Source organism: Camelus ferus, chromosome 18 (genome assembly GCF_009834535.1).
Source record: "Camelus ferus isolate YT-003-E chromosome 18, BCGSAC_Cfer_1.0, whole genome shotgun sequence".
Lineage (NCBI taxonomy): Eukaryota > Metazoa > Chordata > Mammalia > Artiodactyla > Camelidae > Camelus > Camelus ferus.
In genome coordinates, this window is record NC_045713.1 from 9,346,613 (window position 1) to 9,367,340 (window position 20,728).

The 20,728-nt window shown below is 57.2% G+C and overlaps 1 protein-coding gene across 1 annotated transcript in view; it reads left to right on the top strand.

Moving 5' to 3' along the window:
* Nucleotides 1-12,183, top strand: part of LOC102507469 (kinesin-like protein KIF19) — a 38,753-nt gene extending 26,570 nt beyond the window's left edge. Inside the window, exons 15-20 of the mRNA XM_032461046.1 lie at nt 557-678; nt 2,334-2,458; nt 4,733-4,841; nt 6,584-6,973; nt 8,538-8,691; nt 11,702-12,183. Of these exons, the coding sequence (XP_032316937.1) occupies nt 557-678; nt 2,334-2,458; nt 4,733-4,841; nt 6,584-6,973; nt 8,538-8,691; nt 11,702-11,934 (1,133 nt within the window). The 3' untranslated portion in view covers nt 11,935-12,183. The remainder of the gene's footprint in view (nt 1-556; nt 679-2,333; nt 2,459-4,732; nt 4,842-6,583; nt 6,974-8,537; nt 8,692-11,701) is intronic.
* The last annotated feature ends 8,545 nt before the right edge of the window (nt 12,184-20,728 follow it).

Consider the following 20,728-nt stretch of genomic DNA (forward strand, 5'->3'; position numbering starts at 1 on the left):
GATGTTTGAACTTCTTTCCTTTAGGAGCTGAATAACATTCCACTGACACATCACGTTTTGTTTCTCTGTTAGTCGGTTGGCGGATACGAGGGTTGTTTCCACCCTCTGGTTAATGTGAATGGTGCTGCTGTGACCATTCATGTTCAAGTCTTTGTTTGAACACCTGTTTTCAATTCTTTTGAGTATACACCTAGGAGTGGTTCTTCAACTTTTTTTTTTCTAGTGGAGGTGCTGGGAGTATAACCCAGGACCTCGTGCACGCTAAGCACACGCTCTACCTCTGAGCTCTACCCACCCAGCTCTCTAACTTTTAAATTAAATTTTATCTATACTTTGGAATTGTTAATAATATTATTTTATGATTAGAAGGCAATACATGAACATAATAGAAAACTTTTAAGCTAGGAGCATAAATAAGGCGATCGATAGAAACCCCACTCTCTAGGAAAAACTTTTATCAGGTTGGAACATTTGCCTTCAAACCTCCAAAAGAGACACTGTCTTTTTAACAAGTGGCAGATGTTTCGCCCAATCCTGCCCTCCCCAACTCCTGCAGATGGTGGCATCGCGGTGCCGGAGCGGCTGGAACAGCGGCTCCGCCTCTACTCCCGGGAGCTGGGCGCGGGCACGCTGAACCGCCTGCTGCTGCTGCACACTGTGATGTCCTGCTCTCTGCGGGTGAGTCCGCCTCGGCCTCCACCTCAGGGCGCCAGCCCTGGAGGGGACCAGCCCCGGCAAAGGGAGGAGGAAACTGGGAAACCCCATGAATCAGGCTGCCTGGGGCCGTGCCACAGGCCGGGGTCCAGGCAGCTTTCTGGGAAGGCATCCCTGTTTGGGGGGGCCTGTGTGCTGCTCCCACGGTGGGTGACCCTTGGCTGTTGCAAGGATCCCTTGTGGGAGACGAAAGGCCGGAGGGAAGGAGCCTGAGTGTGGGGTGGACCCTGTTTCCCAGTGACCCCAGAAAGGCGTCTTCTGGGGAACCTCAGAGAGATTTTTAGGGCTTGTTGGTTCTTTGGGGAGAAGTGCCTCCAGGGTTCTGCATGAGGATGGCCTCTGGTGTGGATTCTGGGGACTCGCTAGGGAGGAAGGGCTAGTGGCGGGGTGGCTCTGCGTTCTTTATTTAGACAAACAGGGCTGTCACAAGCTCTCCTTATGCCCTCAATGAGGCCTGGTCCCCCCACCTCCCGCCCACCTTCTCAGTATTAGAAAGGATAAACTCTCAGCCAGAGTGGGTAAGGGGCAGATGCCCAGAAGTGTGGTGTGAGGGAGGGATCCAGGGATCTGACTGTATCTCAAGCTACCCCCAACCCCTCATTACAGAGGACCAGGTCCCGACATTGTAACTTTGGGCGCGGTGCCGCGTGGGTCTGGGTAGTTCCCGGCTGCGGCCACCGGCGGGGCTGGCTTTCCTGCACCAGCTGGTTCAGTCCCCACTGATACGTCTGGTGTCCACCTGCAGAATGTGCTTGCTGTGTGCTGTCCTCTCCCCTTCCTCCCACACATGTGTCTGTTTTAAAACAATCCTTGTCCTATGGTAAGTGTCAGGGACCCCAAGACCACCCTCAGGCTCAGTTCGCCAGGAGGCCTCACAGAGCTCAGGAAGGCTGATGTACCAAACTGAGACTCTGTCCCTGTTAACCACGGGCTCCTCTCCGCAGCACCCCCAGCCCCTCTCCCCACCCTCTGCTTTCTATCTCTGTGACTCTGACTCCTCCAGGGACTCACAGGAGCGGAATCACAGTGTCTGTCCTCTGTGTCTGGCTTATGTCACTGAGCACTGTGTCCTCAAGGTCCTTCCACGGTGCGGCAGGCATCAGAGTCTCCTTGCTTTTCAAGGCTGAGTCACATCCCACTGTGTGAGTGGGCCGCATTGTGTTCACCCTCATCCATCGATGACACTTGCGTCATTCCACCTTTGGGCTGTTGTGAATAAGGCTGCTCTGAACGTGGGCGTACAAGTGTCTGTCCGAGTCCTGCTTTGAATTCTTCTGGCTGCAGACCTGGGAGTGGGATTGCTGGATCCTATGGTGATTCTGTGTGTGATTTTCGAGGCCCTATTGGCTTTCAAGGGCACTCTGACCATGAGCATGCCCCTCAGGCACTGTTCTACTCTGGGGTCAAGGCCGTACCCGGTGGTCCCTGGGCACTCGGCCTTGCACAGACCTCCTTTCTGTCTGTGGCGGGAGGGGCAGCAGAGAACTGAAGATTCCCTCGTGCGGTGGTGGCCGAGGGAACAGGACCTTCCTGTGGTCCCTCGAGGCCTCTGCTGGACAACCCAGCTCACCGTGTCCGTGGTCCCTGCTACCTCACCCCACTCCTCTGTCTGGTCCCAGGACGGCTCTGTTCTGAACACATCCCCGCCATCAGAGGAGCCCAGCCAAGACCAGCCGGACGACAGGAAGGACCTCCCGTGGGGGGCCCAGTTCAAGCTGCCGCCCACGCTGCTGGAGACCGACAGGTAAGGGAGTGAGGCGGGGCTGGGGCAGGGAGCTGGAGGCAGGCCGGCAGGAGCCCGGCCAGCGCAGTGGACTCATGACCCTGGGCATGTCTTAGAGGCCCCGCTCCTCTCGAGAAGGGCGGCTCCTGTCCCCGTCTCCGCGGGGTCGTTTTAAGGAGAATAAATACGACCTGGGAGGTGCTCGCCACACGGAGCAGGTATGAGGCTGGAGTTTGATGCTAGAAAGACAGCTTCACCCCTGTGTGGTTTCTGTTCACCGTGAGCCCGTCCTCCCAACCTCGATGCTTTCCGCCTTTTTCACTTCTCTGTTGGTGTTTCCTGCCCACCCAGACATAGACTAGCAAACTGAGCAGCGCAGACTCATCGCCTAGATTTAACAAGTGATGTTTTCCCAGTTGGTGTCCCTGTCCTAGCTCAGGCTGCTGAAACAAAATGTCACAGGCCGGGTGACTCAGACAACAGAGATTATTTTCTCATAGCACCGGGGGCTGGATGCCCGAAGCCAGGGTGCCAGCAGGTGGTCTGTCCAAGGTGGCCTGACGGTGGGCCTTCTGCAGGTCGCAGCAAACGCCCAGATGCTGCATGCGGCTGCAGGGCGCCTGCCTGATCCAGGCCCTTTGGGGCGATGAAAACGCAGGGCTCCAGGCAGAGGGACGGCTGGTCCCCTTCGTGCGCTCATGCCTGCATCTGTGTGCACGTGTGTACAAGTGTGTACACATGCCCGCACATGTGTTTGTGTGTGCGTGTACGTGTGAGCATGCATGTTTGCGTGTGCTCACGGGTTCATGTGCTTTACAAGGGTGCATGTGCGTGTTTGTGCCTGTGTGCTTGTGTGTGTGCACGTGTATACAAAACAAAGTGCCCCCAACTCCCCCAATCAGACCAGATGCCTCTCCCTCCTGCTCTGGGTAATAAGCCCGAGACCACGACTCAGGGAGCCTGGGTTTGGCGCCTGACGCTTCGCTTTTGCACCGTCACCGATGACCTGGCTTGAAGGAAAGCTGCTAGGAATGTCCCGTCCTTTTGACGACACAACAGAAAGACTAGAAAGTTACAGCTGTGAGGTTGTCAGAGGTCCCTTCCCCTCCAACAGCCAAGGTCGCCCACACAAGTTCCTGTGCAAACCCCCGTCTCCATGCTGTGCCCTGAATGTGCTCAGCTGGCCCCTGCCCCGGGGCCTTTGCCCGTGCTGTCCGCCTGCCTGGGACACTCTTCCTCCGGCACCTGCCGTGGCCTTTCACTCTCATTCTTGGGCTTTGGCCCGGACGTTTCTCCCACAGCTGGTCTCACCACCAGGGGTGGTGCAGCTCTGTGTCGGCACTAACCGTGCAGAGTTGGCCATCAGATGCCACCAGTTGAGGGCTCCATTCTCCACAGAGAGATGAGGGTGTCCTCAGCTCTGTGCCCCCATGTCAGATGCCAGCCGCAAATGGGGTCCCGAGGCCCCTGGCCCTCCTGTCCGCCTGAGTGCAACTTTGGGGGGGTTCTACAACCCCGTCTTGTTTGATAGCTCCCTAGAATGACTCAGAGGACTCACTGAAGCACTAAACTAGGGCTCCAGTTGTGCTATGTAGCACACACACGGGGCAAGGTCTGGAGGGGCCCGGGGGAGCAAGGCACCCGCTCTCCCCCTGGAGTCAGGGCACCTCGGCCTCCCTGCACATACCCATGGTCACCAGCAGGCAGCTCCACCGAGCCTCAGTGACCAGAGTTTTTATGGGGTTTCATTACATAGCACGACTGGTTACATCACTGGCCACGTAACTGACCCAGAGTTCCCCTCCTCAAGCCACCGGGCTGGGCTCTGTGGTGAGCACCCCTGTCCTGACATCTAGGGAATGCCACAGTCACCTTTCTGTCCCGGAAATTCCAAGGGGACCTCAAGGTCGGCGCCAGGACTGGGGACAAAGACCACTAGGTTCTCCACTGTGCCGGCCCCTCAGTGAGGTCGGCTCCGGCCGCCCATTCTCGTCAGAGCGAGTGTCACCGCCTGCCCTGCAGGCCACATGTCCATTGGCTCAGAACACAGGGTGGTCACGGCAGGGCCACGTCTACTGGGACCCAGGGCCCCCCGGCTGTCGGTTTGCGATGGCAGGTGCTCAGATGCATGAGGGGGTGGGTGAATGAGCCAGCCGGGCCCCAAACCACAGCAGCTCAACCTCCGTGTGAGCCGCCGTGGCTGGAGGGCGAGGCTCTGGTCCTCCCCAAGCCACGATGAAGGACCCGGGGCCCCTGGCAGCTGGCCCTGCTGAGGCCTTGGTGTTTCACCCTCAGCGACGGTTACAAGTCATCGAAAGTGACGCCATCGAGGAAGCTGGGAAAGCAGGACTCTCTCCTCCCTCCGCCATCCCTCCGCATCCTGCTGACCCCTCCCATCCGCGAGGTTGGTGTGCGCGGGGTTCGCGGCACCCGGCTCTGGGGAGCTCGGGGGTGGGCACGGGAGCAGCTTCCGGAAGGAGGCCTCTGCTTGAGCAGCTGTCGCAATGGCGGTGACCGCGTCCTGAGCCCAGGACAAGGCGCCACAGACCAGCTGAAACCACAGGTGTTCGCTGTCTCCGGTTCTGGAGGCCAAGCCCACCACCAGCTGTCCCTCCCGAGGCTCTGAGGGCAGGTCCCTCCTGCCTGGTCCAGGCCTGGCGGCCCTGGGCGCTCCTTGGCCACGTCCTCCATCTCTGCCTCTGTCCTCACAGGCCTCCTCTCTGTGTGGCTCTGGGCCCCTCCTCTTGTAGGACACCCACCCGTCACTGGACAGAGGGCCCACCCTCAATCCAGGGTGTTCTGATCCCGAGGCCCTCAGCTTAATTACATCTGCAAAGACCCTGTCTCCAAAGGGCACACTCTGAGGTCCCAGGTGGACATGGATTTGGGGGACACCAAACATTCACCCCACTGCAAACGCTCCCCCCAGCCATGCATGAGGCAGGGGTGGTCATTACCCTCGATTTATAAGCAACACATGAGACTCAGAGAAGTCAGGTGGCTGCTCGCCCTGCTGCTGGTTCCTGGTAGCTCGGCTGGGCCTTGCTGTGCTCATCTGTGGGTGGGGCGTGACCCCACCCGCCTCACAGGATTAAATGAGTGAATGAGTTAAAGAGCACGGCTTCCCCTCCTCCAGAGTGTGGGCGCTGGCAGGGCTCAGTACAGTCTAATTGCTGAGAGGTTGGGCTCTGGCGTCAGTCTGGTTAGCCCTGGATCAAGTCCCCACTTTGTCCCTTGCTAGCTGTGTGACTTTGGGCAAGTTGCTTCATGTCTCTGAGCCCCTATTTCTCCACCTGTAAAATGACGAACCCAGGAGCCTCAGAATGGTGCTAAACTCAAAGAAACATGGGGTAACAACCAAAAGGAAAAGTCCAATTCCTTCCTCTGGGAGACCCTCGAAGAGGCCCGTCCACCGTCCCCTGAGAGGCTCAGTGACCCTCTGCCCAGCCCCCACGACCCACCCCGGAGTGCCCCTCCACACAGAGTGAACTGCATTCCTGCCTCCCCTCCCCACTTCCTTCCACCGCTTCCTCGTGTAAGCACCCTGGCCCTCTCCCAGGGGGCACGAAGGCTCCCCTTCCCTTGTGGGAGGGGGCGGGAGGTGGGGAGCCGAATGGCAGGTGCGAGGCGCCCTTGGGCAGACGGGCAAGCTGGGAGCGCGGGAGGAGGCCGAGGACACCCACAGGCTGGCCGCCTTGGCCCTTGCTTATGAACTGTTGTCACGAAGCCGGAGCCCTCGTCAGTGCTAGCGATGCTGTAAGCGCGCGGCCCCGACGCTTCTGGCCTCCACCGCCCGGGCGTCTGTGCTGAGGACGCCCCCTGCCAGGGAGCCATCTGCCCTTGCTGGGGTCCTGGGGAGTTAGGATCTCGTGGGAGGAGCCCCCAGGAGTGACTCCGGGAGAGCTGTGTAAACATCCTGGGCCCCTCGGCCCTGGGGTGTGGACCCTGAAGCCCCAGCGCTGCTCTGCCTCACAGGGCGCCCCCTGTCAGGCACTGGCTCCATCACACGGCTTCCGGGCCCTCGTCCCACCCCCAGCAGTCTTGCCCCCAAATAAACTGCTGTCCTGGGTCTGCTTCTGGGGGCCCCACCTGGGGCCACAGGGATGGCCCGGTGACCTCTGACCGCTGCTCTGCCCTTTCCCGCAGAAGTCGAGCTCCCGGAGAGTGAGCAGTTTGGTCTCCAAGCTGTGCTCCCCGGTGGGCCTGGAGCCGGGCACCCCCACCCCGAGGCCGGAGGCCCAGGCCAGGCTGAGCACCCAGGCCCTCAAGGAGATGGCCGCAAGCACCAAGAGCATCGCTCTCATCGCGGCCACGCGGCGCTCCTGGGTGCAGGACCGCGAGGGCGGCAGAGGCTGCTCCTCCCTCCACCCTCCAGAGGAGGTAGCCCTCGACTCCAGGGATCCCAAGCCCTGTGTCACCCCGGAGGCCAGCCCAACACAAAAGAGGTGGCCCCACGCCAGCCCTGGCAGGGGCCGCTCCATGGAGAGGAAGGCCAGGAGGATGTGGTCGCCCTCCCGCACCTGGAGCAGGCAGCCGGTGGGTGGACGCTGGCCAGGTGCTCCAGTCCCAGGGGTCCAGACTGAGCAGCAGAGGGACTGACCTGGACAAAGTCATGGTGGGGGTGGGTGCGGGAGGGCCCGAGACGTGAGGGAGAGCGGAGAGCCAGGCCCCACCCTCACCTCCTCTGGGACCATCTCCCTCCTGCCCAACCTGAAGCCACATGTCCACACCAGTGCGTGGGCATCACCCCCGTGAGATACAGTTTCGTGACCTGAGTTTCTCCCCTTAACGTGATTCCGTAAATTCTCACGTGCCTGCATGGTGTTTGTGCTTTAATGTAAGGAAAGTCTGATGACTAGACTCTAAAACATAAACAGCAAGGGCATGAGAGGTGAGCTGTTAAGCACGGACCACCGCGAGGCTTGCCCCTCCGCCCGCGTCTGGCGCCGGGTCCTCCGTCGATACCTGCCAAGGGCCGACCGGCCACACGCGGTTCCTTCGTGGCCCCTGAGGCTGTCTGTTCCCTGTTAAAGGGCCACGTAGGTGCCTTGCATTTTTGACTGTCATGCATGACACCTACACACCCCTGTGGGAACAGTAGTGTTCATTTTGACTGACTTTCTTGGGATATTGGACAGTGTCGACATGTGCAAAAGTCTCAGGGAAACAGGATCAAGCAAAAGCAGAGAGCACGTGCAGTTAAGGTGACCACGATGGTGTGGGACCATGTCTGCGTGGGGGAGGCGGAGCCCCGGGTTCGCACGGCGACGGTCTTCCCTGAGGGGGCTGCCTTGTCGCCGTCCGCCGGTCAGACAGACCCAGGGAGACGAGACAGCAGGCTGCCCCCGGGCGCCGTGGCTGCCGGCCAGCGGTCTGCCAGAGCCCCGGTCTGCCTCTGCCGGCCAGCCCCCGGGCCCCGCTGGGCACACAGTGGGCGCTGCTGATTCAAGCAGAAATAGCCCTGGTCACCACTCAGCGGAACCAAAGGTGGGACAGTGGCAGGGAGCAGAAGGTGGGTGTACTAATCAGGGTTTTCGCAAGAAACAGAACCAAAAGAAAATGCGTGTGTGTCTACACGCACGCCAGCCAGCAAGCTGGACATCCGTGGGAGCCGAAGTTTCAGTTCAAGTCCAAAGGCAGGAAAAAGCCGATGTCCCAGCTGAAGGCAGCCAGGCAGGGAGGGTCTCTCGTACTCAGGAGAGTCAGCCTTTTTTGTTCTATTTGAGCCGTCAGCTGATTGGATGAGGTCCACCTCACTGGGGAGAGCAATCGGCTTTACCCAGTCTATGGATTTAAAGGTTAACCATCACAGGGGGTTTAGGTGAGAACTAAACCATGGGGGCAGGTGATTGAGAAGGGAAAAGGAGGGGGCAAAAAGCCAGGAGACCATCATTCGTTCTTTCATTCACTGCTCTTTGGGGGTCGAAGGTGAATGTCAGCAGCAGTTCTGACCGTTGTGTTCACCGAGGTACCCACATGCCTGCAGGGGTCTGGCACATGTAGGTGTTTAATAATCAGTGCGTGGCTTCAGCTCAGAGTGACCCTGACTTTTCATTCCTTCCCCATTTGCTCCCCACGCCCTGTGATTTTTTCCCTGCAGGTGATGGAGAAACTTCAGCCGCCCTCGACCGAGCACATGGCTGAGAGCCAGCTGCCCTCCGCACTCCTTCCGCCGTCCAAGTCCTCGGGAAAGAGCATTTTCCCTGCGGTGCCTGCAGCCTCGAAGATAAAACCCAGCCTCAGTGTCCATGCAGGTACGGGGTCGAAAAAGGAAAAGAGAATGCTGAGTTGTTTCTTCTGTATCTTAAGACTCCGCCCTTTCTCCCACATGTAAATCTTTGGAAGGTGTGACAGTCTGGCCTGCTATCAGCTGTCTGTTCCTTGGTGTACGTGAGTTTCAGGTTTCCTTAGGCAGTGAGCCAGCCAAAGCCACTGGCTTTGTGAACAGACATACTTGCAGGAGGGCTTCATTTTGCTTCTGGCCTGCCTGACATATCAGTAGAGTTTAAGGAAATGATTAAAATTGGGCACATATGGCTGGCTGCCCATACTCAGTCCGTACCCTTGGCCCCTATGATTCCTTACAGTGTAGGTTTGAATCCAGCCTCCCGTGGTGGTGGCTGTTACAAAGCAACATACACTCATTGTGAAGACTTTGGAATACAGACAAAATTATAAGTAGCAAACCGCTCGTCAGCCCGCCACCCCATCCCTGAGACAGCGTCCTCGCGGGGGCACTGTGCCATGAACATCTGTCCCCTACCAGGGATGTGAGGGTGGTGTCCAGGTTATCAGAGTTGTGGCAGCAGGCCCGTGGATGTCCGGGCTCCTCGGAGGGGGCACACCAGCTGTTCCTGACCTGCAGCCAGAGGGGTGAGGCGCAGAGACCGAGTGTTCAGGGAGGAGCTCGCGGGCGATGAGACAGCACCCTGACTTGTCAACAGCCTGGACTCTTCCCGGTTTCATTTAACCTTCCCAGTGATTTGGTTTTTTTATATTTGCAAAAGTATCAGCCCAATATAGACTGAAAACCAGACAGGCAAGCTCTTGGGCGGTCGAGAGCCTTGGCCTCTATCGCTGGTTATATGATAGCAGCTCACACATACTGAGCACCTACTATGTGCTAGGCCTTCCCTCAGGGAACGACTCTTATCCCCATGATACAGATGAGTAAACTGAGGCACAGAGGGGTTAAGGAATTTACCCAAGGTCACACAGCAGGAGTGGCAGAGTCGGGGTTCAATGTCAGATAGGCTGGGTCCCTGGGTAGGCTCTTAACCCTGCTTCCAGACGTCTTTTCCTTATTTTGTTTTGTTAAGAGTATTCTTAGTGGGCCAAAGGGTGGGTGCATCTTTAGGGCGCTGGAAACCACAGTTCAAAGACAGTGGAGGCAGGGTACACGCTCTCTGTCTTGCTGGCAGATGTGCGCCTTGGCACAACCAGATTCATATATATACGTCTTCAAGGGCTTTTCAGAAGTTCGATCTTGACAAAATTCCGGTTTATTTGTGATTTCTCAACTCAGCTTCTGCAATTGCCAGGAACCACACAGGCCTGCAGTGGCACCTAAGAAACTGAAAACCACCGAAAGTGTTCTTTATTCTTACAGGATTTTTTGCTTCCCAAAGTGTTTAATTTTGTGTGTGTGTTTAGATGGTCATAGAACAATAAAACGTCACAGAGAAGGGTCCCAGTGCAGGCGGCTGGGCCAGCTGTCCACCCCTGCCTCCCCACAGGTTCTCCACCTGGAGGAGGTGGGGACACAGCGCCTGCCTGGGGGAGGGGAGCCGCGGGAAGTAACAGGTATGGTGCTGAGAGGGGACTGGATTTCACTGCTTAGCCAGGAGGCTGAGTCTCCCGGGGCCACCCCTCCCTCACTCCAGTCACTGGGGATGGTGTTTATATCTCCTCTGGAGATAAGCCCCTTGGAATGAGTTTGTATAGATGATTTTAAAAAGGAGTTTGCTTTCCCAACATTTTGTGCTGAAATTCCTGACGTACAGAAGCAGAGTCAGCGTCAGAGCCTCCGGGGCAGCCGGCGTCGCCTGCAGTACTTTGGCGATTTTGTTTTGAGGTCTTTGCACATTCTCATTTGTTGGTGTGTTATCTGCTTTCCTGGAGGTGTTTCAAGAAAACCCTGGATCGTGTCGTTTCACCCATAAGTATTTCACGAGCTCTTGCTAATGGACAAGAGTGTTTGCTGCACTTCACAGCTAGAGAACTTCAGAGCAATTCCCCAGTATCATCTGGTGCCCAGTCCACGCCCAGGAGAGACCAGCCTTTGTCAGTGAGAACCAGTACTGGCCCTCTCAGGTGGCCGGAGAGGGCGCACGTCCCGTCTTTGCTGGGACCAGGCTGAGCCCGCTGCAGGGAGGGGCCGAGCCCTCCTTCCTGGGACCCCCTTCTCTCAACGGCGTCTGCAGAGGCCCCGTTGGGGGCAGAGGTTCTCAGCTCTACAACTGTGTGTTCCTGTGATGGAAAAGTCGATGATCTTTCAAGATCCTTAGCCCAAGTGGTTCAGATGGGTAAACTGAGGCCTGGAGAGGGGAAGTGAGATCTCTGGGGTCACAATGTGCATTGGTGGCACAGCCAGGATTGGGGCCTCCAGGTCCCTCTTTCTGAGCCTGCTCCCTCTTTTTGGAGAAAGAACACATTTAGACTTGACAGGTGTGCAGTGAGGGCCTGCAGGTCACGGAGGTGCACCGGGTACCCCCCCTTCTCTGGCTGGGCCGTGCAGGACGGTGTGAAAGCAGGCCTTCCCAGCACACACTCAGCGTTTGCAGAGGCCGGGGCCCCCATTGTTCACAGCGAGGGCCCTGGTGGGTCTCGTGTCCAGGGGTGCAGTGCTGAGCCGCAGCCCACATGTCCGAGAGGAGGGGGAGGAGCCCACACTTACAGGCCAGCAGATGCGGGGGGTGGGGTGCGGGTGCACTGCCTCACTCATCACCCACAACAGCCCGCCCAAACGGGTGCCCATTTCACAGAGCGATCAATGCGGAGCAGAGGGGAGGTCGGGGCTCGCAGGGCAGCCCAGCCCGGCTCCTGGTCTCCCTGGGTGTTCCCGCACCTTCTCTCTCTGTCCCATCCTGGGCCAAGGGCAGGGCAGTCTCCCCTTATGTCCACCCAGCTCGTTTGGGGAGGGGAAACCATTCTAAAACCCCCCTGCAAAGTGGTTCAGTTTCTCTACATGAGGAATTCCTTCCCCCTGATTAGGAGCAACTTATTAACATCCAGAACAGCTTAGAACTTTCCTTCCTATGGCAGAGATCACAGACCAAACCAGCCCCGAGTGTGGGAGAGCCCGGCTGACCAGCAGCACATTTTCAGATAATGTGAAAAGTCAGATTGCCCACAAAACGCCAAAGTCCGGCTTCTTTTACAAGAGGAAGGTCTGGAGACAGACAGCTCCCTCCTCCCCACCTTCAGATCCTGACTCAGCGCCGCTGTCCCCGCCAGGCGCCATTTCTGACTGGGCCCACAGTGCGGGTCCCCAGTGAGAGGACTGCAGCTGGAGCTTACGTTTTTGTTCACTGTCTTCCCACCAAGTCGGGGGCTCCGTGCGCGCAAGGATGTTTGTGGGTCTCAGCCACCGCCATGTGCCCAATAATTACAGCAGACGCTCCGTAAACAGCAGTCGAGGGGGGTGGGGACAGCTCAGCGGAAGGGCACGTGCTTGGCATGCACGAGGTCCCGGGTTCAATCCCCAGTGTCTCCATTAAGAAGAAATAAAAATTAATTTTAAAAAATGTTTTAAAAAACCTAATTACCTCCCTCCACCAAAAAATAAAAATAAAAATAAAAATAAATAAATAGGAGTTGAGTGGGTGAATGAGTGAATGAGTGGGGGTGACCTTGCACAGGTCGGGGGGAGGCGGGCCCCGCCCCGCCCCTGGAAGAGACCCGCTTCTCTCCCCCAAACCCCTTCTTTGCTTCGCTTCCTGTTTGATGATGATGTTGGGTTAAGCTGCTCAGTCAGCCCAGGAAGTGCTCTCACTGCCATGGCCATGTCCTGCGGCTCAGAGCAAGGAGGGAGCAGACGGAAGGAGGCAAGAGCTTGGCTGAGGCGAAGGGAGAGGAACCAAAGCCAGAGGAGGGGCCAGTTCTAGAAAGGCCAGACTCAGACAGGGGCTCAAGTGAAAACAGCCACCACTGGCCGGGGGCACACAGGCCCTGCGACTTCAGGAGAGAGCAGCAGGGTGGGTCCTGATCCGGCGCGTCGCCCAGTCCTCACCCGTTTACCCCCAGGACTCCTTGGGGGACCCCTGAAAATCTCAATGTTCCTTCCCTCCTGTTCACTGTCCAGATGAGGCCACGCCCCGCGGGCCGGAGGTCAGCCACTCCTTCTCCTGCCCCGGGGCATCCGAGGTGAGCCTGCCTCCCCGCCCATCCCCCCCCAACCCCGCGCATCCTCCTGGTCAGGTCAGGTCTGGGACAGAGCCGGGCCCCCGGACCTGCCCAGGCGTCCCCGGCCCCGCACCCACTGGGGGAAGGACGGCGTAGGACTCGGCCTCGGCCCTGACCCTCAGCGCTCGCCCCCACGCTGACGAGGCTGTGTCTCTCAGACGAGACCACTCGCAGCGACCCTCCCCGGAGCGGGCCGTGACAGCGGTGCGTGTCCCACGGACGTGCCTGCTCACCACATGTCCCTCACATGAGGAAGCTGTATCTGCAGTGCCCCCTCCCCAGATGTGCCCAACGGTGGCGGTGACCCTCCCCGGAGCGGGCCGTGACAGTGGAGCCTGTGCATCAGACGTGACCAGTCGACTGCCCCTCACCCACGAGGGAAGGGCAGCCGAGCACCCGACCTCGGACCTGAGCAACCACCATGCGTCTCCTCACCCTGGGAGGCTGTCCCTTCAGGGCACGTGTCCCCCACACCGGGTCCCGCTCCACAAGATCCCTCCCCTTGGGGGCTGTGCCCGCAGTGCCTCTTCGCCTGTGCATGCCGGGACAGCAGGGCACGTGCCCAGATGTGACCGCACCTCCGTCTGGGCTCAGTGGCCCTCTCGGTCCCTGACTACTCAACTGGACTACAGGGCCTAGATCGTGACCAACCCTTCCACCCACGTTCTCTCTCTCGGGAGCAGGTTTGCTGCTCTGTTCAAGTATCTCCTTGCCAACCCTCTTCCCAGAAATGTGTAATTCTGCACATTCATTAGCCTTATGATGAAGTGACAAGTTTACTGTAAAATTGTCCTGTCCTGTGTATTTTGGGTGGGGAGAGGCAATTAGGTTTATTTATTTATTTAGAGTAAAAGTAGATTTATTCAGAGAGATACATGCTCCATAGACGGAGTGCAGGCCATCTCGGACGGCAAGAGAAACAGCCAGCTTTACTTACTTATGTGTTTATTTTTTTAACAGCAGTGCTGGGGACTGAACGCAGGGCTCGTGCGTGCTAAGCACGCGCTCTACCCCTGAGCCGTACCCTCCCCGTCTGTGTACTAATCTTAGAACACGAGATACAAGTTTGTTTGTGTGCCAATGCCCCTTCACTTCTTCCTCACCCCCTCCTTCTCTTGTCCTGTTTTTGTATCTCGAGGCGGAACACTCATGTGTCTGAGCGTCTGCTGAACCCCAGGGGCTCTCTAAGTCACTCTGGCACCCACGTCGGCGTCACCCTCACCCCAGCTGTGAGGCCCACGCTGCGTGCATCCTTTCTGGGGGCAGGAGACTCCCTGATGCCGTGGCACCGTTCTCTTGCTGCTGAACTGACACGCTGCCAAGCTGTCTCTAAGGATGCATGTAAATCCACAACAGGCTTAAACCCACCAGGAAGGGCTGGGTCTGTGCAGGAAGTTCTTCCTTGTATCTAGCCCTGGTCCCTCCTGCTGCACCTTTAAGCCATTCCCTCAATTACTGGTTCAGAAAGGTTTAGGAGCCTCTCGTCACCACGCCTTTCTTTTTGATGGTTCTTGGGGGCAGTGTGTCACAGGTGCTCGCTGGCCACAGCCTTGGGGCGGAAGCTCCCACATGGGCACAGTCTGAGCAACGGCCAGCTGTGCACTGCGGCTCAGACATCGGGTCTCTAAACGTGAGGGGTGGGGCTTCTCCACGAGGACTCCCCGTCCCTGTCCCGACGGCATGTTTCCACCATAGTGGAGGACGTGGCTGAGGGGGTCTGGGGGGCAGGCCTGGTGCTTTGAGAGGAGCAGAGGCCAGGAAAGACTCGGAAGCAAGGCCCCAAGTCAGGCAGGTGAGGTCCCACAGGGCCCAGAGGGTGGCCGGGGCATGGGCAGGACCGGAACGGGGAGAAGAGTCCACGCTGCTCTGGGACTGAGTCTGGCAGGAGGCCGAGGCCAGGGCGAGGGCACCCACCCCAGGCGGGCACCAGCCAGCCACCCTGCCTTGGGCTCTGGCTTTGCCGGAGTTCGCCTTGACCACAGACTTAAGTCTTCCCGTCCCCTCCAGGATCTGCAGACGGTGGAGGCCAGCACCACAGCACGCTGCCCCCCAGCCACCCCTGCAGGCACCGGGGCGGCAGCGCCAGGAGGCCAAGAAGACCAAAGTAAAGACGGCGGCAGCCAAGCCAGCGCACAGGCGGGGGGAGGCTGGAGACGCTGATCTCAGAGCCAGAGTCTCCCACCCAGAGGCTGGATTTCAGAGACGGGGGCTCTTGCAGCAACGCTCTGGGGGCCGCCTGCGCCAGGCCCCGCCTCCTGCAGGCCTTTACACCAGACCTGGTGGCTCCCTCGCCGACTGCCTTCAGAAGAGGGCCATCCGGAGTATCAGAGCTCTTCCCAGGGACCTCACGGGGAGCCTCAGGCCTCTTTTGAATCATTCCTGATCGTGGGCGCTCCCCCAGGGTCACCGCAGGCCACGGCTTCTGCGCTGAGAGAGCTCTCCGTGGGCTGGAACACCAGGCTGTCACCCTCCAGGTCAGGCTCAGGCTGAGGGAGCCACTGGGGACTCCTGTGTGGCTGTTGGCAAGAAGTGAAGAACTTGTTCCCAGCCCCCGAGGATTAGTTGGAGTTCTCCAGAGAAAGAACCGAAAGGGTGTATGTGTGTGTATACATACACAAAACGGAGGGAAAGAGAGAGAGACCAAGATTTACTTGAAGGAGTTGGTGCACGTGATTGTGGGACCTGGTGAGTCTGCAATTGCAGAGCAGGCTGGAGACCCAGCGGGTAGTTGACAGTGCAGCCTCATGTGTGAAGGACATCCTGAGGCAGAATCCCCTCTTCCCTGGGGGACCTCAGTCTTTTTTCTCTTTCAGCCTTCACCTGATTGGATAAGGCCCACCCACATTATGGAGGGGAATCTGCTTTACTCAAAGTCCACTTACTGATTTAAAAGTGAAGCTCATCTAACAAACACCTTCTCAGCAACTTCTAGGCTGGCATTTGACCAAACATCTGGATGCCGGGGGCCTGGCTGGACTGATGCGTGCAATTCACCCTCACCCCACAAGCCTTGGCCAGCCTGCAGAGTGGCACGGGCCCTCTCCCCACGCAGACGTGGGCTCGCAGAGGAGCCAGCACCGGGGAAACGGGAGCGCATCTCCTGTTCCCGTGACCCACCGGCCCCCCACTGCACTCTAGCGCCGCTCTCTGCACCCCAGTCACGCAGAGAGGAAATGCTGGGAAGCGTCAGGAGCAGGGTGGAGCTGTCCAGGTACACGAAACAGCCATGCAGACTGGGAACCCAAAACTTGAGGTTCCATGTGCGTTAGGGCTGTATAGGCTTCCGTCATGTTTGGCATTAAGACAGGAAAAAAAAGACACCACCGTCGCGGTCAGGTGGCTGCAGTGCTTCCAAGCGGGTCTCCCTGCACAAACGCTGCTGGGGGCCGCCCTTTGCACACATCGCCTCTCATCACGGGGACCCACTGTCGGAGGCAGGGCTCCTTATTTCAAGCCTTAAACTGAAGCAAGGGTCCCCACACCACTGGGTAGTTGCCCCCGCGTCCGGGGCGGGGCCGACCCCTCCTGCGTCACCGCACACCACGCGCACCCACGTCTGAAACGGAGCAGACCCCGGCAGTGAGGCTGGGGTGGGGCTGGGGCGCGCGAGCGCAGGCTGACCGGTCCGGTGCCTCCGGCCGGCCGTCTCTTGGGTTTTCTCGTCACCTGCGGAGAAGGTGAGCTGACTTTGCAATTCTCACACTTCTCCTTCTCCGTCCCCTTCTTGTTTCTCACCCTGTCAATGCTCACGTGGATCATGTGGTCGGCGTCTCCCCGCTGCCTCTCACAGGAGTAGCTGACATCTCCTGGCCCAAGACATAGTTGCTTCTATCTTTCTCTGCTGCAAAGCTGGTTGTGAAAGCAGAAATAGTTGTCTTCGGCACAGGACATAACTCAATTTAAATAACTCAAATTAACTCAATAACTCAAATTAAAACGTGGAGACTGGGCCAGGCTGTGGTCAGTCCTGTGGAAACTGCAGCCTTTGTTCAGGGGCGTAGGGGTCCTGAAGGTGGGGAAAGATGGCCAGCTGGGGTCCACCCGCTTGGAGAAGCTTGGGGACTGGAAGGCGGGGGCATGAGCGTCACAGTAGGGGGAGGGAACATCTCTGGGGCAGAGCTGGTCCGTTCACAGGTCCCTCACAGCAGGTGCCCTCCGGTCAAGGAGATCGCTGGAGGGCAGTGGACCTCGGGCTCTGGAGTCCCAGATTTGGCTTCTGTTCCCAGCTCTCCCACTTACACAGCTGTGTGCCTGTGGCTGGTTGGTTAACGTCTCTGAGCTTCTGCCGCTCTCTGAATGAGGAGGAAACACGTAGCTATTTCAGAGAGCGTATGTAAAAACGTAGGTTGCTAATGTGAGAACTGGTTTTGGGGTTTTATTCTTAACTGAGGTGAAACTGACACAAGATAAAATCAACCCTTCACAGCGAACGCTTCAGTGGCATTTAGTACATTCGCGATGTTGGGCAACCACCACCTCTACCTGGTTCCAAAACATGTCGTCACCCCAAAAGGGGGCCTGGTCCATTCTGCAGCTGCTCCCCGTCCTTCTCCCACCCAGGGAGGGGAGGTCTCTGTCTCAGCTCCAGGTCCTGCGGGCCGAGACCCCTGCCCTGCTTCCTGAGCCTGAGTCCTGGCACTCACTGAACAGCCTTGCCGCTTCGTTCCAACTCCCAAGAAGGCTTCTGCAGTGTGAGATTCTGGCTCCCGGGCACCTGAACATTTATTTAATTCAAATAAACCTTCAGCAACACCCCCAGGGGCTGGGCCTGGGGAACTCACAGGGAAACTCTTTACAATTTACAACAGACTTTATCCTGGCAAAGGGTCTGAGAAGTATGGCTGCAATTAAACATTTAAAACTTTATTTCCTGTATCCCACTCTTATTTGACCAGGGAATCATTTCATCTCATCCAGAGGACGCCCAGAACCCCCTCTGCTGGCTGCCGTTTCAGGGGGAACTCTGGGAAGCGCTGACCTAGAGCAAACATTAACCGAGCGCCTCTGAACGCGGGTCCGCGGGTCCGCGGGTCCTCATGTCCTCGGGTCCTCGGGTCCGCGGCGTAAGTGGTTTCATTTCATCTGCATGATGCACCATTTCTTCATAATCAGCAAAATCTCAGCTGGGGGAAATTACGTTTAAAAAGTTTTTCTTTAAGTGGAGGTATAATTTATATATAAGACAAAAATGCATCCTTTTGAGTGTAGTTGTAGGAATTTTGACAAATGCATATAGTCATGTAACCACCACCACCACAATCCATATAGAAGAAGGTTCCACCACCGCGATAACTCCCCATGGCCCCTGCAGCCACCCCTCCCGGAACCACAGGCTCCAGGAAACACCTGTCCCTGCGGTTCTGCCTCTTCCAGAAGGTCATCTGAATGGACTCGCACCAGATGTGCTGTTTTGAGACTGGCTTCTTTTGCTCAGCATGACACAGCGGAGTGGCTCTGTGCTGCTGTGGGCACTGGCGGCTTGCTCCTTTCACTGCTGAGTCGTACTCCCGTGCGTGGCTGTGCCCCAGTGTGTTTGTTCCCTTGCCAGTTGGAGGATTTGGGAGTTATTCCCAGTTTCTGGCAGTTATGAATAAAGCTGCTAAAAACACTTGCATACAGGTTTTGCTGCATATCTAAGCCTTCATTTCTCTAGGTCAATGCCGAGCAGTGGGTTTGCTGGGTTGTATGGTAGATTTACGTTTCACTTTTTAAGAAACTGCTAAACTGTCTTCCAAAGGAGCTGTGCCATTTTGCGTCCCCACTGGCAACGCAGGGGAGTTCCAGCTGCTCCACACCTTCACCGGCACTGGGTGTCGTCAGGGCTTAAAAACGTACTTTAACTGTCCTCATGGGTACGGAATAGGGAGTAACACTGCAAACCAGCTTGTTATGTAATTTTTGATAAATACTGTTATGGGCTAAATTGTGTTCCCCTCAACAGAAGACATCCTGGAGTCCTACCTGCCCCCGAGTACCTCGGAGTGTTGGCCTTATTTGCAGATAGGATCTTTACAGAGGAACTCAAGTTAAAATGAGGTCATTAGGGTAGGCACTAATCCAGTGTGGCTGTGTCCTTATGAAAAGGGGGAAATTTCGACACAGAGACTGATACTCAAAGAGGGAAGTTAACGTGAAGAAACACAGAGAAGACAGCCATCTACAAGGCACAGAGAGAGGTCTCAGAAGGAAGTGACCCTGGTGGCGTCTTGATCTTGGACTTCCAGCCTCCACGCTGAGAGAGATTAAATCTCTGTTGTTTAAGCCGCTCAGCCTGGGATTCTTTGTTGTGGCAGCCACAGGAAGCTAGCACACAGACAAAACACCACAGATGATATATCTAACTTTTGAATCCTATTTGTGAACGAAAAATATTGCCAGCCATATTAGTAAACAAAGGATGCTGCGGCCATCAAGTCATCAGCCGATACCGCCACCCCTGACAGTGAGCAGAGGGAACTCAGGATGCAGACAAGCAGGCAGCCTGGTCTCTGCAGCTTCCCCTAATGGTGCCCCCTGAGGGAACTCAGGGTGGGAGAGAACAGGACACTGGCCCTAGACAGCTAGGTGCACATCAAAGGAATGATATCAATGAGCCCAGACTTCTGCACCTTCCCATACATGGAAAAGTGCTAGCTTCCTTAACTCGCGACACCCAGTTTTCTTTAATTAATGGTAATCCTTTGATGTTCCGACTACCTGGCCTTTGTTGCAAAAACTCATATATCCTGGCTTCTACCTTGCCACTTTGGAACAGTCCCTCAGAGCCATCTGAGAGGCTGTCATCCCAGGCTTGAGTCCCTAAAAACGTACGCCGAATAAAACATAACTCTCAACTTTTAGGCTGTGTATTTTATTTCAGTCTACATATTAATCAGCTGACCGACCTGTCACCTCCCACCCGATGGCAGAACTGGAATGTGAGCAGCATCTTTGCATCTCCCTGAGCCCTCCTGCCCTTGCCAAGCTGGGATGCCTGCCTGCAAGGGGCAGCATCTGTCCAGGGAAATGGAGGGTGTGGAAAGAGGTCGCTGCTTTGAGAGGTTAGCTGGGAAGGGGCTCCCTGCAGGGGTAAGGGTATGGGTGTGGTTTTTGCTTTTAAAACAGGACAGGCCTGATGGTGGTTCATGCTAAAGCAGGCACCCAGCGGAAAGGAGGGTTTGGTAAACGGTCAGTTTGTTGTCTCCCTTCTAGAGTAGAGGCCCAGCTGTGACTGAATGGAGACGTGGCTTTCCATCGGAAGGAACCACGTGAAACTTCACTGACTGAAGGAGTTCTGCAGACAGGCAGTGGAGACGGTTGCACAAAACGTGAATGTACTTAATGCCCCTGAATGGTCGTACACTTAAAAATGGTTAAGATGTCAAATTGTATGCTATGTGTATTTGACCACCACTTCAAAGAACCACTGACAGTAAGAACAACGGCGCATCCGGCATCCTAGCGCTTTACACGCACCCTCTCATATGGGTCTCACCAGCTCCCTGCAGGGCGAAGTCACGACCCCACTGATGGACTCAGAGACAGACACCTCAGAGAGGCTCAGCCACTTGCCCAAGGCCACACAGCGAGCCCCAGGGCCCGGCATCAGGAAGGGTCCTCTGCAGGCAGGGAGCTCGTGAACGGGCGGGGAAGACAGCAGGCGCTGCGTAAATGCTGGTCGCGGGACCGCACCGCCGCGGCTGCCCAGCCGCGGGCGCCGACAGCACAGGATTGGCTGCCGGGAAGAGGGCGGGGCTCCCGGCGGCCGGGGGCGGGGTCGCTCCGGGACGTAAATACGGCGCCACATGGCACTGGCTGGGGAGGCCCGGGGCGGTCGGAGGGCGCAGGCGCGGTGAGGGGGTGCGCGACTCGGCGTCCTTGGCCCCTCCGCCGGCCGCGACGTCTCGC